The following is a 15,744-nucleotide window of genomic DNA, read 5'->3' on the forward strand; positions in this document are numbered from 1 at the left end:
GCTGAGGCTGAGGACCAGATACACTATGCTGAGGCTGAGGACCAGATACACTATGCTGAGGTTGAGGACCAGATACACTATATTGAGGCTGAGGACCAGATACACCATGCTGAGGCTGAGGACCAGATACACTATGCTGAGGCTGAGGACCAGATACACTATGCTGAGGCTGAGGATCAGATACACTATGCTGAGGCTGAGGATCAGATACACTATTCTGAGGCTGAGGACCAGATACACTATGCTGAGGCTGAGGACCAGATACACTATGCTGAGGCTGAGGACCAGATACACCATGCTGAGGTTGAGGACCAGATACACTATGCTGAGGCTGAGGACCAGATACACTATGCTGAGGCTGAGGATCAGATACACTATGCTGAGGCTGAGGATCAGATACACTATGCTGAGGACCAGATACACCATGCTGAGGCTGAGGATCAGATACACCATGCTGAGGCTGAGGACCAGATACACTATGCTGAGGCTGAGGATCAGATACACTATGCTGAGGCTGAGGATCAGATACACTATTCTGAGGTTGAGGACCAGATACACTATGCTGAGGCTGAGGACCAGATACACCATGCTGAGGCTGAGGATCAGATACACCATGCTGAGGCTGAGGACCAGATACACCATGCTGAGGCTGAGGACCAGATACACCATGCTGAGGCTGAGGACCAGATACACCATGCTGAGGCTGAGGACCAGATACACCATGCTGAGGCTGAGGATCAGATACACCATGCTGACGCTGAGGATCAGATACACTATGCTGAGGCTGAGGATCACATACACTATGCTGAGGATCAGATACACTATGCTGAGGCTGAGGACCAGATACACTATGCTGACGCTGAGGACGAGATACACCATGCTGAGGCTGAGGACCAGATACACTATGCTGAGGATCAGATACACCATGCCGAGGCTGAGGATCAGATACACCATGCCGAGGCTGAGGATCAGATACACCATGCCGAGGTTGAGGATCAGATACACCATGCTGAGGCTGAGGATCAGATACACTATGCTGAGGCTGAGGACCAGATACACCATGCTGAGGCTGAGGACGAGATACACCATGCTGAGGCTGAGGATCAGATACACCATGCTGAGGCTGAGGACCAGATACACCATGCTGAGGCTGAGGACCAGATACACCATGCTGAGGCTGAGGATCAGATACACTATGCTGAGGCTGAGGATCACATACACTATGCTGAGGAGCAGATACACTATGCTGAGGCTGAGGACCAGATACACTATGCTGAGGCTGAGGACAAGATACACCATGCTGAGGCTGAGGACCAGATACACTATGCTGAGGATCAGATACACCATGCTGAGGCTGAGGACCAGATACACTATGCTGAGGCTGAGGACAAGATACACCATGCTGAGGCTGAGGACCAGATACACTATGCTGAGGATCAGATACACCATGCCGAGGCTGAGGATCAGATACACCATGCCGAGGCTGAGGATCAGATACACCATGCCGAGGCTGAGGATCAGATACACCATGCCGAGGTTGAGGATCAGATACACCATGCTGAGGCTGAGGATCAGATACACTATGCTGAGGCTGAGGACCAGATACACTATGCTGAGGCTGAGGACGAGATACACCATGCTGAGGTTGAGGATCAGATACACTATGCTGAGGCTGAGGACCAGATACACCATGCTGAGGCTGAGGACCAGATACACCATGCTGAGGCTGAGGATCAGATACACCATGCTGAGGCTGAGGACCAGATACACCATGCTGAGGCTGAGGATCAGATACACTATGCTGAGGCTGAGGACCAGGTACACTATGCTGAGGCTGAGGACGAGATACACCATGCTGAGGCTGAGGACCAGACACACCATGCTGAGGTTGAGTACCACATACACTATGCTGAGGATCAGATACACTATGCTGAGGCTGAGGATCAGATACACCATGCTGAGGCTGAGGACGAGATACACCATGCTGAGGCTGAGGATCAGATACACTATGCTGAGGCTGAGGACCAGATACACTATGCTGAGGCTGAGGACCAGATACACCATGCTGAGGCTGAGGATCAGATACACCATGCTGAGGACCAGATACACTATGCTGAGGCTGAGGATCAGATACACTATGCTGAGGTTGAGGAACAGATACACTATGCTGAGGACCAGATACACTATGCTGAGGCTGAGGATCAGATACACTATGCTGAGGCTGAGGACCAGATACACTATGCTGAGGACCAGATACACTATGCTGAGGACCAGATACACTATGCTGAGGCTGAGGATCAGATACACCATGCTGAGCTTGAGGACCAGATACAGCATGCTGAGGCTGAGGACCAGATACACCATGCTGAGCTTGAGGACCAGATACAGCATGCTGAGGCTGAGGACCAGATACACTATGCCGAGGCTGAGGACCAGATACACTATGCCGAGGCTGAGGATCAGATACACCATGCCGAGGCTGAGGATCAGATACACCATGCCGAGGTTGAGGATCAGATACACCATGCTGAGGCTGAGGATCAGATACACTATGCTGAGGCTGAGGACCAGATACACTATGCTGAGGCTGAGGATCAGATACACCATGCTGAGGACCAGATACACTATGCTGAGGCTGAGGATCAGATACACTATGCTGAGGTTGAGGACCAGATACACTATGCTGAGGACCAGATACACTATGCTGAGGCTGAGGATCAGATACACTATGCTGAGGCTGAGGATCAGATACACTATGCTGAGGCTGAGGACCAGATACACTATGCTGAGGACCAGATACACTATGCTGAGGCTGAGGATCAGATACACCATGCCGAGGTTGAGGACCAGATACAGCATGCCGAGGCTGAGGACCAGATACACTATGCCGAGGCTGAGGACCAGATACACTATGCCGAGGCTGAGGATCAGATACACTATGCCGAGGCTGAAGATCAGATACACCATGCCGAGGTTGAGGATCAGATACACCATGCTGAGGCTGAGGATCAGATACACTATGCTGAGGCTGAGGACCAGATACACCATGCTGAGGCTGAGGACGAGATACACCATGCTGAGGCTGAGGATCAGATACACTATGCTGAGGCTGAGGACCAGATACACCATGCTGAGGCTGAGGACCAGATACACCATGCTGAGGCTGAGGATCAGATACACCATGCTGAGGCTGAGGACCAGATACACCATGCTGAGGCTGAGGATCAGATACACTATGCTGAGGCTGAGGACCAGGTACACTATGCTGAGGCTGAGGACGAGATACACCATGCTGAGGCTGAGGACCAGACACACCATGCTGAGGTTGAGTACCACATACACTATGCTGAGGATCAGATACACCATGCTGAGGCTGAGGATCAGATACACCATGCTGAGGCTGAGGACGAGATACACCATGCTGAGGCTGAGGATCAGATACACTATGCTGAGGCTGAGGACCAGATACACTATGCTGAGGCTGAGGACCAGATACACCATGCTGAGGCTGAGGATCAGATACACCATGCTGAGGACCAGATACACTATGCTGAGGCTGAGGATCAGATACACTATGCTGAGGTTGAGGACCAGATACACTATGCTGAGGACCAGATACACTATGCTGAGGCTGAGGATCAGATACACTATGCTGAGGCTGAGGATCAGATACACTATGCTGAGGCTGAGGACCAGATACACTATGCTGAGGACCAGATACACTATGCTGAGGCTGAGGATCAGATACACTATGCTGAGGCTGAGGATCAGAGATACTATGCCGAGGTTGAGGACCAGATACACTATGCTGAGGCTGAGGATCAGATACACCATGCTGAGGCTGAGGACCAGATACACCATGCTGAGGCTGAGGATCAGATACACTATGCTGAGGCTGAGGACCAGATACACTATGCTGAGGCTGAGGACCAGATACACTATGCTGAGGATCAGATACAGTATGCTGAGGCTGAGGACCAGATACATCTCCTTCCTGTCTTCAGGGCAATGAATGAAGGAGAAGGAAAGTAGTTCTCAGGAAGTTTATGAATTTTTGTTTTCCAAAAGCTTTACTCATAAATAAGTAGATTTTAAACCAAGAAATCATTCACTGCTGAAAGGAGTATCAGCAACTTTCAAGAAGGGCAATTAGGTCGTATCTATCAAAAGACAAACGACAAATGCTTATAGCTGTGGCCCAGCTTTTCTAATTCTGGGAATTATCTCACAGTAAATATAGATGTTATTCATTGCGGTACTGTTTATAATAGCAACAGTCAGGAAACGACCTACATTTCAACGGAAGATTGAATATAGCATAATACACCCACTAAAAGGTGGGAGGATATATAAACAATTTACTTAGATATTCACAGAAATGGGTAATATTGGTGGCCTGTTATAAGGATACCAGGTGGCTGTGAGTCAGGTCTTGAGAGGGAGACATTTTACTTTATGCCCTTTTTGTATTTTATGGATATTAAACTGTGGGAATGTATTGATTTCACTTGATTTGATTTTTTGAGACAGGGTCTGGCTCTGTCACCCTGGCTGGAGTGCAGTGGCATGGTCTCAGATCACTGACCTCCACCTCCAAGGCTCAAATGATCCTCCCGCCTCAGCCTCCCGAGAAGCTGGGACTACAGTGCACACCACCACGCCCCGCTGACTACAGTGCACCCCGCCAGGCCCCGCTGACTACAGCGCACCCTGCCACGTCCCGCTGGCTACAGCGCACCCCGCCACACCCCGCTGGCTACAGCGCACACCGCCACGCCCCGCTGGCTACAGCGCACCCCGCCACACTCCGCTGACTACAGCGCACACCACTACGCTCAGCTGATTTTTGTATTTTTTGTACAGATGGGGTTTCACATGTTGCCCAAGCTAGTTGTATTTTTATTTCTTTATTTATTTGAGATGGAGTCTTGCTCTGTCGCCCAGGCTGGAGTGTGGTGACATGATCTAGGCTCACTGCAACCTCTGCCTCCTGGGTTCAAGTGACTATCCTGCCTCAGCCTCCCAAGTCACTGGGATTACAGGCGAAAGCCACCAAGCCGGGATAATTTTTGTATTTTTATATTTGTATCCCATGTTGGCCAGGCTGGTCTCAATTTCCTGACCTCAAGTGATCTGCCCGCCTTGGCCTCCCGAAGTGCTGGGATTACGGGCGTGAGCCACCATGCCCAGCCCAGGCTGGTTTTATTGATTTTATAATACAGGAAATAAAAATTTTAAATTAAACATACCAATCCAATGAAAAACTAAGAATTAATTAATGGATTTAAGAGTCAGAAAGGTCATAGCTCAAGCTTTGACCAAGCTTTCCAACCAGCTTTCTTCCTCTGTCACCTTAACTTCCTTATGCCTCAGTTTTCTCATCTATGAGAGAAAGCAGGCTGGGTACAGTAGCTCACACCTGTAATTCCAGCACCTTGGGAGACCAAGGTAGGAGGACTGCTTGAGCCCAGGAGTCTGAGACCAGCCTGGGCAACACAGTGAAACCCTATCTCTATTAAAATTATTTTTTACTGCCAGCGTGTGTCAACTAAAAAAAAAGAAGAAAAAAATATTTTAAAAAAGATAATTTTTAATAAGACAAAGCAAAATAAAACAAAATCTGAGCATATAATCCCCCTTCTATGTCCCAGAAATCACTGCATTGGCTCTATGCCTATTAAAAAATAATACATTAAAAAGATTTTTGGGCCGGGCACAGTGGCTCACGCCTGTAATCCCAGCACTTTGGGAGGCCAAGGCAGGTGGATCACCTGAGGTCAGCAGTTGAGGCCAGCCTGGCCAACATGGTGAAACCCTGTGTCTACTAAAAATACGAAAATTAGCTGGGTGTGGTGGTGGGCGCCTGTAATCCCAGCTACTCAGGAGGCTGAGGCAGGAGAATCTCTTGAACCCAGGAGGCAGAGGTTGCAGTGAGCTGAGATCGCGCCACTGCACTCCAGTCTGGGAGACAGAGCAAGACTCTGTCTCAAAAAAAAAAAAAAAAAAAAAATTGAAGTATCCCAGAAGTCACGTCCATGAAGTAACTAACATAGTTCCATTTTCCCTAAACAAGTCCAGAGGGGCTATGATCTCACACTATTTGATCCTGAAACACAAGGGATAGAATATACAAATGAAGACTATTTTGTTGTTTCTTTGCTACTAGACAGCATACAGCAGGGAAATTTTGCTCAAGAAACACATTGCCTGGATGGTGGCAATAGCACAGAATGCTGTTGATCAAGTGGCTGCTTGCAGCACAGCTAATCATCCTATGTTAGGCCAAGTAGATCACTGAACCTTTTCTCAGACCAATCCCAGATGCGCCTCTTGCTCTCTCCAGTGCTTCCCCAGCCTACCAACATCTCAACTGGCCACCATTCCATCCCAAGTCTTTGGCAAACCCAGGCTGATATATTAACCAAACGGCCAGAAGGGGTCACTGTTGAACTAGTCTGGGAAGAAAGCTAGCGTTAGCCATTCTTTTACCAAGTGGCTATTGGCCAGGATAAACACACCCCTGATTTAATGTATGTTATAGTATATATAATCATATTTATATAAATTATATACTTTTAATATAATTTTTCATGTTTCTATTATATAATGTACTATATAATACATATTTAATATCATTTATATATTATGCATATATTACATATGTATATATGTTATATAGATAGATAGATAGATAGATAGATAGATAGATATTTTTTTTTGAGACGGAGTCTCACTCTGTCGCCCAGGCTAGAGTGCAGTGGCGTGACCTAGGCTCACTGCAACCTCCGCCTCCCAGGCTCAAGTGATTCTCCTGTCTCAGCCTCCTGAATGGCTGGGATTACAGGTGTGTGCCACCACGCCTGGCTAATTTTTTATATTTTTAGTAGAGACGGGGTTTCACCATGTTAGCCAGGATGGTCTCGATCTCCTGACCTTATGATCCACCCACCTCAGCTTTCCAAAGTGCTGGGATTACAGGTGTGAGTCACTGTACCTGGCCTATATATATATATTTTTAATTTTTAATTTATTTATTTATTTTTTTTTTAAGATAGGGTCTCTGTCACCCAGGCTGAAGTGCAGTGGTGCAATCATGACTTGCTGCGGTCTAGACCTCCTGGGCTCAAACAATCCTCTCACCTCAGCCTCCTGAGTAGCTGAGACTATAGATGCACACCACCACACCTGGCTAATTATTAAAATTTTTGTAGAGATGGGATCTCACTGTATTGCCCAGGCTGGCCTTGAATTCCTAGCCTCAAGCAATCCTTCTGCCTTGGCCTCCCAAAGTGCTGGGATTATAGGCATGAGCCACCACACTCAACCTCTGTATATTATTAACAGCAACTCCCTTTCATGCTCAAAACCGTCCTGATTTGGATGATAAATTATATGGTTTATGTGGGTTATGAATTATACGCTGCACCACTGGTGACTAAGTAACCATATGTCCTCCTTTAGGCAGAAGAAACCTGGGTTTCAATTAATGATCTCTTTTGATAGATTTACTCTGCCAAATACCTACCACCGAAACATTCTGTTCCTAACATTTCCATTGCCCTTCACGCTCTCCCTTTTCCTTCCTTTCTCTGAGTTAAACATATTGCTGATTTTTTTCATCTCCCAAAAGATTCCCAGAGCTGACCTTCTTGTCTCTCAAATCATATTTGTTTTTCTCTAAGTAGAGAATCTTCTCCTAGATTATACAACCTCCCTCGTAAAAACCTGGGGAGCAGGAGGGAGGTGTTGAAACTTCACTAGAGCAGGTGCATTCTTTATTGCTTTATTCCTTGTCCTGCACTGGCATGAATGCAGTTACCTACTTGGTGATTTAACATAAAACAGTCAGACAAAATGAGATCTAAGAGAAAAACCAGAGTTCAAATTAAGCTGGCAAATTTATAGGCTAATTTGTGGCTGTTTGTTCCACCAAAAATACAATTATTTTGCTGAAGGCCTTCTATTCTAATGCTTACAATGAGTAGCACCATTCCCGGGTGAGGTTTGAGCTGCAATTCTATTCCACTAATCATCCGTTTTACTGTAGGGGAAGCCTTCGCTTCTTGGTTACTATGGACCTTAATTGCTTTATGTACTTAATGAAGAAACTATAAAGTAGATAATCTTGAAAATGACTTATTTGTAAAATCCTATAATTCTAAAATTAAAAACAATTATACCAGTCAGGACTTTTTAATTATAAGCTTTAAAACTTGGAAACAGGCCTGGCACGGTGGCTCACTCCTGTAATTCCAGCTACTTGGGAGGCTGAGATTTGAGAACTGCTTGAACCCAGAAGGGAAATGTTGCAGTGAGCTGAGATCACACCACTGCACTCCAGCCTGGTTGACAAGCGAGACTCTTTCTCAAAAACAAAACAAAACAAAAGATCAACTTGGAAACAGTACACATATTTTCAAATTTTATGTACCACAAATGATATATAGACAAATTAGCAACAAACTGGATAATGCAACCCATCAGATCAAATCTAAATGAATAGCTGATTGTAAATGTGTGTCATTAGAGAGTATGTAAAAAGTTCTTGCTTTCAATAGCCTCTACTATCACATCTGAATGTGAACCCTGAACTATCTTCTGGCGTTTTGAAGTTAGACCTGGCTACCATTACACAATCCATAGTCTCTGGTTTTCTTTATCATTTTACCCTGCCTCCAGGAGCCTACCTATTACCCAAATAAGGGAAGCCAAACTCAAAAATCTTATCATGAATCAGAAGGTTGTGATCAATATGAACTATATCTAAACATTTTTTCAAAAGGAAAGGATTCTCTGGAATTAGCCTCTTTTTTGTTGAGGACCCCAGACCCACAATACATATACCCAAGATAAGGCCAAAGGATAGGTGTTAAAATTCCCAGCATTGGCCAGGTGCGGTGGCTCACACCTGTAATCCCAGCACTTTGGGAGGCTGAGGTGGGTGGATCACGAGGTCAGGAGTTTGAGACCAGCCTGGCCAACATGGTGAAACCCCGTCTCTACTAAAAATACAAAAATTAGCCAGGCGTGGTGGTGCACACCTGTAATCCCAGCTACTCGGGAGGCTGGGGCAGAAGAATTGCTTGAACCCGGGAGGAGGAGGTTGCATTGAGCCAAGATTGTGCCACTGCATGCCAGCCTGGGCAACAGAGTGAGACTCTGCCTCAAAAGAAAAAAAAAATTTCCCAGTATGACACTGTACATCACTTCTATTTGTTTTTTGTTTGTTTGTTTTGAGACAGGGTCTTGCTCTGTCACCCAGGCTGGAGTGCAGTGGCATGATCTCAGCTCACTGCAATCTCTGCCTCCCAGGTTCACATAATTCTCGTGCCTTAGCCTCCCGAGTAGCTGGGACTACAGGTGCCCACCACCACGCCCAGCTAACTTTTGTATTTTTAGTAGAGAAGGGGTTTCACCATGTTAACCAGGCTGGTCTCGAACTCCTGACATCAAGTGATGATCTGCCCGCCTTGGTGTCCAAAGTGCTGGGATTACAGGTGTGAGCCACCACTCCTGGCCCACTTCTATTTGTATTTCACTGTTCTTCAGTTACTACAGAGAGCAAACATACCAACACAATTAAGAAGTAACCACAAATATACTGTATATGCTGCAAATGCACAGATTTGTGGCTATAAATCCCTCTTATTCCCTGGTGTCTGTCTGAGTCTTAGTTCAGTCCTATATTTACAGGGTAGAGAGAACACTTAGTAATCAGAAGAAGTGAAAAAGGATTGGAAAAAAAGGGAGAATTGGGGAATTTACAGAGAAGAAAGAATATTTGCCTATAGGACTTTGTATTCATAACAAATGCTCTTGGAAGTTTCTTTTTATAATGATCTCTAAAACCAATTGCCCCACATAAGAAAAGCATCTCGAATATATATTAGTAATTTATGTGTCAAAAACTGCTAATTAATGATGTAAATCAAGCATGCAAATAAAGAGCAAGGGCTTTGAAAATAAAGTATTTTTTAAAACCTGGAAAATTATAATATCAGTAAAAATAAAATTAAGTGACGAGCATCTCCCAACTTGGGATATTTTTGTCCTCTATCAATCGGCAGCATCATAGCCAGCTGACAGAACGTAGAGAGGTGGTGGGGAATTCTGAAGGCTATGAAGAATGTGACACCCTGACACATGATTTGGACTTTATAGAAATAGATAAGATCATAACTCAGCTCAAGCTAATATAATATCATATTGTTTCTGTTTTACTGTATCTCATAGCTACAACAGCAGCCCAGGAAACAGGTGCATAATAATAAGAAAAAACATGAAAGTTTATGGAGTGGAGTTACCCTTCTAAATAGAACATCAAGACAGGTGAGAAGAACCCCTTCGCTGCTGGCCTTTGCAAGTAAACAGAGGGCAGTATATAGAGAGCAGGTGTGTATTTGATAAAGACAATGGAATGCTAAAAACAATAGTCAAACAACAAATTAAGAAGGTATTTACTTACAAGGAGTTCCTCTGCTGGCTTCTTCCATAGTTACCCTGACATAGGGCTTACTAAAGTCAACTTCAATTTCATCAGAAAAAGGAGCTGGTTGCCGTAAGCCCTTAAGAAATGGAAAGTGAAGGAAAAGAAGGTTCAACTCAATGGCATACACTGTAATACTAAAAAAAAAAAAAGATGAGAGAAAGGAGATTGATCTCTCTATTACAGATGGCTTCGTTTAAGAGATTTCGTTATTCCCGCCTGTAATCCCAGCACTTTGGGAGGCCGAGGTGGGTGGATCATGACGTCAGGAGATTGAGACAATCCTGGCTAACATGGTGAAACCAGGTCTCTACTAAAGATACAGAAAATTAGCCTGGTGTGGTGGCAGGCACCTGTAATCCCAGCTACTCAGGAGGCTGAGGCAGGAGAATCGCTTGAACCCGGGAGGCAGAGGTTGCAGTGAGCCAAGATCAGACCATTGCACTCCAGCCTAGCCCACAGGGCAAGACTCCATCTCAAAAAAAAAAAAAAAAAAAAAAGAATTTTTGTTATTCCTATGTATTTTATTCTACTTGATGCTGTTGTGAATGGAATTGTTTTCTGAATTTTATTTTTGGATTGTTCCTTGATATTATGTAACAGTGCAATTGATTTGTATTTGTGTTTGTGTAACTGAAATTTTCTGTATATTGATCTTATGTCCTATAACTTTGCTAAAGTTAATTATCAGTTCTAGTATCCGTTGTTGTTTCATAGATTCCTTAGCATTTTCTACATATAATATCACGTCATCTGTGAATATAGTTTTGCTTATTCTTTTCCAATCTGGATTTTTTTTTTTTTTTGAGAAGGTCCAGCTCTGTTGCCCAGGCTGGAGTGCACTGGCGCCATTTCAGCTCACTGCAACCTCCAACTCCCCGACTCAAGTGATCCTCCCACCTCAGCCTCCCGAGTAGCTGGGACTACAGGCATACACTACCCGACACCCAGCTGATTTTTTATTCTTGTAGAGACAAGGTGTCACTACGTGCCTAGGCTGGTCTCAAACTCCTGGCCTCAAGCAATCATTCCACCTTGGCCTCCCAAAGTGCTGGGATTACAGGCGTGAGCCACCGTGCCCAGCCTCTGGCCTGGGATTTTTAACTATAGTTTGTTTCTTGTGATGTTTATGTCTGGCTTTGATATCTGGCCTCACAAAATAAGTTGTGAAGTGTTCTCTTTACCTTATTTTTGTGTAAGATTCGTATTATTTATTCCTTAAATGTTTTTGTGGTTTTTGTAAAGACACTCTGTCACCGAGGCTAGAGTGCAGCGGCACGATCATAGCTCTCTGCAGCCTCCAACTCTGGGGCTCAAGCAATTCTCTCACCTCAGCTTCCCTAACAGCTGGAACTACAGGCATGCACCACCACACCAGCTAATTTTTTAACTTTGGGCCTGGACTTGTCTTTGTGAGAAGATTTTTAATGACTAATTCCTTTTTTTTCTTTTTTAACTTGATATAGGTCTATTAAGATTTTCTCCTTTGTCTTGGTTAGTTTTTGCAACTTGTCTCTTTCTAGGAAATTGCCTATTACATTTAAATTGTCAAAATTTTTGGCATGAAATTGCTCCCTTATAATCCTTCTAATTTCTGTATGGCAGCAGTGATGTTCCGTTCTAAAAAGATCGTATCATGATTGGGCTGAATCCAGAGACTGGGAAGATACTGTTTTGTTTTCAGATAAGTGTAGATTTTCAAAATTGTTTTAACATTAAAACACGTTTTTGTTTGTTTGTTTGTTTGTTTTGTTTTGTTTTGGCCAGGTGCAGTAGCTCATGCCTGTAATCCCAGCACTTTGGGAGGCCCAGGCTGGTGGATTGCTTGAGCCCAGGAGTTCAAGACCACCCTGGGCAACATGACAAAACCCTGTCTCTACAAAAAAATACAAACATTAGCTGGGCGTGGTGACACATGCCTGTAGTCCCAGTTACTTGGGAAGCTGAGGTGGGAGGACTGCTTGAGCCAGGGAGGCAGGGGTCACAGTGAGCTGAGATTGCCCCACTGCACTCCAGCCTGGGCAACAGAGCAAGACCCTGTCTCAAAAAAAAAAATCACTTATATAAGTTTAGTTTAAGATATACTTAATGATATAAATGGAAACATTCTTTTTTTTTTTTTTTTTTTTTTTTGAGGCAAAGTCTTGCTCTGTCGCCCAGGCTGGAGTGCAGTGGTGTGAGCTCAGCTCACTGCAACCTCCACCACTCAGGTTCAAGCGATTCTCATGCCTCAGCCTCCCAACTAGCTGGGATTGCAGGCATGCACCACCACACCTGGCTAATTTTTGTATTTTTAGTAGAGACGGGGTTTCACCATGTCGGCCAGTCTGGTCTTGAACTCCTGGCCTCAAGTGATCCACCCGCTTCAGCCTCCTAAAGTGCTGGAATTACAGGCTTGAGCCACCATGCCCCGCCAAGACATTCATTTTTAGATGTGTGTGTGTTATTCTTCTTTGAAATACTTTTAAAAATAGAACCAAGGACCTAGATATTAATCAAAAACACAAGGAAATACTACTTCATATCAACCAGGATGGCTATGAGCAAAAAGACAGGCAATAACAAACAGTCTTGGTAAGGATGTGAAGAAGTTAGAACCATCATACATTGCTACTGTGAATATAAAATAATGTGCAGCTTTGGAAAACAGTTCTTCAAAATGTTAAACACAGAATTACCATATGACCCAGAAATTATACTGCTAGGTATATACCCAAGATAACTGAAAACATATATTAAGAAAAAAACAACTATGTCAGGCACGGTAACTCACGCCTGTAATCCCAGCACTTTGGGAGGCCAAGGCGGGTAGACCACCTAGGTCGGGAGTTCGAGACCAGCCTGGCCAGCATGGTAAAATCCCATCTCTACTAAAAATACAAAACTTAGCCAGGTGGCGTGGTGCATGCCTGCAATCCCAGCTACTTGGGAGGCTGAGGCAGAAGAATCGCTTGAACCCAGGAGGTGGAGGTTGCAGTGAGCTGAGATTGTGCTACCGTGCTCGTCTGGGAGATAGAGAAAGACTCTGCCTCAAAAAAACAAAACAAAACAAAAACAAAAACAAAAAACTTATACATGAAAAATGTTCACACTTGCATTACTCGTAATAGCCAAAAAGTAGAAACAACCCAAATGTCCATCAATGAATGGATAAACAAATGGTATGTCCACACAATGGAATATTATTTACCCATAAAAAGGAATAAAGTACTGATACATGCTACCACTTGGATGGATCTTGAAAACATTATGCCAAAAAAGGAAGTCGGACACAAAAGGCCACAAGTTGTATGATTTCATTTACATTAGATGTTCAGACTAGGCAAAGCTGTAGAGACAGAAAGCAGATTAGTGGTTGCCAGGAGGTAGCTGGAGGGGTAATAGGGAGTGACTGCTAATGAATACAGGGGGTTTCTTTTTGTGGTGATGAAATGTTCTGGAATTAGATGGTTGTGATGGTTGTACAACAGTATGACTAGACTATAAACTACTAACTTATATACTTTAAAATGGTTAAAATAATGAATTTTATGTTATGTGAATTTTACCCAAATTTTAAAAGATACATTGGCCAGGTGTGGTGGCTCACACCTGTAATCCCAGCACTGGGAGGCCGAGGCAGGCAGATCATGAGGTCAGGAGTTCGAGACCATCCTGACTAACACGGTGAAACCCCGTCACTACTAAAAATACAAAAATTAGCCAGGCGCAGTGGTGGGTGCCTGTAATCCCAGCACTTTGGGAGGCCGAGGCGGGTAGACCACCTTAGGTCAGGAGTTCGAGACCAGCCTGGCCAGCATGGTAAAATCCCATCTCTACTAAAAATACAAAACTTAGCCAGGTGGGGTGGTGCATGCCTGCAATCCCAGCTACTCGGGAGGCTGAGGCAGGAGAATTGCTTGAACCCGGGACGCGGAGGTTGCAGTGAGCCGAGATCACGCCACTGCACTCCAGCCTGGGCAGCGGAGCAAAACTCCATCTCAAAAAAAAAAAAAAGATATTTTAAGTATCTTATCTTTCACAACTGTTTCTTCAGTCTTTCTCACATACTGTGTATATTCCCAGGTAGAAGACAAATACAGCTGTCCTTCCTGGCTGGGGTTTATGCTGAATCCATTTCTCCTAAGTATAGGGAGTGAAACCTAACGTTGTGCAGCTATAACAAAGCAGCAAAATCTTTTTTTCTAGAGTTGTTTCCAGCTAGAAAAGGTAGTATTTTTTTAAAACACTGTGTTATTCTCAAAGAACAGTGTCTCTAGAAGCTGAGGTTTATAAAAGTAGGACTAAATATTTCTATGTTCTCCTAAAACACATCTCCTTCATTTTAACCTCAAGGGAACGCCACAGTATCGCTTTCAAGTCTTAAGACTATCTGGTAGTGAGGTATAAATGAAAGAACATGGGGTTAGGACTTGGAAAATTTAGATCTAAATCCCAACTCTATCATTTAATAGCTGTGAAATCACAGCAAGTTTCTAAAGCTTTCATTTCATCTTCTACAAAATAGAAAACAACAATACCTGCCCTACAAGTTTACTATGAGGATTAAACAAAGTAGCATCCGCAAAGTAATTAGCATAATGTTTCACAAAAGTAGGCACTCGACGAATTTGTCGTTAGCTCATTTCCTCTTGTATTCTATAGAACACAGATTTCAGCATGCTAACAAAATTAACTCCTATTAATCTAAGAGGTTAGCTTCTAAAATGCTATATAAACTTTCCAAATGCATGCAGCTAAGTTATAATGGCAATCAACAGTCCCCAAATTATGAATTGTCTCTGAATGCAATATTGCTTCCATAACAACTTTTTCCAGACTATATTCACACACATTATTTCACTATTCCTCAAAATTTCAGTGAAAACAAGAGATTCTGGCATCCACACTAACAGGAAAATGGACATAATTCAAATAATAGAGACTAGAACTTGATATTGTCTTCCCAGTACACTTTTCACTTTCTAAGGATTCTTTTTTTTTTTTTTTGCTTTTTTTTGTGAGACAGTCTCACCCTGTCGCCCAGGCTAGAGTGCAGTGGCGCGATCTCGGCTCACTGCAACCTCTGCCGCCCAGGATCAAGCGATTCTCCTGCCTCAGCCTCCCGAGTAGCTGGGATTACAGGCACCCGCCACTGCGCCTGCTTAATTTTTGTAGTTTTAGTAGAGACAGGGTTTCGCCATGTTGGCCAGGCTGGTTTTGAACTCCTGACCTCATGATCCACCCGCCTCGGCCTCCCAAAGTGCTGGGATTACAGG

At 44.1% G+C, this 15,744-nt stretch overlaps 1 protein-coding gene across 3 annotated transcripts in view; it reads right to left on the minus strand.

Annotated features, from left to right (window-relative positions):
• The window catches only part of PCYT1A (phosphate cytidylyltransferase 1A, choline), a 56,061-nt gene that overhangs the window by 16,253 nt on the left and 24,064 nt on the right, over positions 1-15,744 (minus strand). For all 3 annotated transcript variants that reach the window (XM_024355241.2, XM_024355242.2, XM_063806479.1), the window contains one exon: positions 10,466-10,565. In XM_024355241.2, the coding sequence (XP_024211009.1) occupies positions 10,466-10,565 (100 nt within the window). The remainder of the gene's footprint in view (positions 1-10,465; positions 10,566-15,744) is intronic.

The sequence above is a fragment of the Pan troglodytes genome, chromosome 2 (genome assembly GCF_028858775.2).
Source record: "Pan troglodytes isolate AG18354 chromosome 2, NHGRI_mPanTro3-v2.0_pri, whole genome shotgun sequence".
Classification (NCBI taxonomy): domain Eukaryota; kingdom Metazoa; phylum Chordata; class Mammalia; order Primates; family Hominidae; genus Pan; species Pan troglodytes.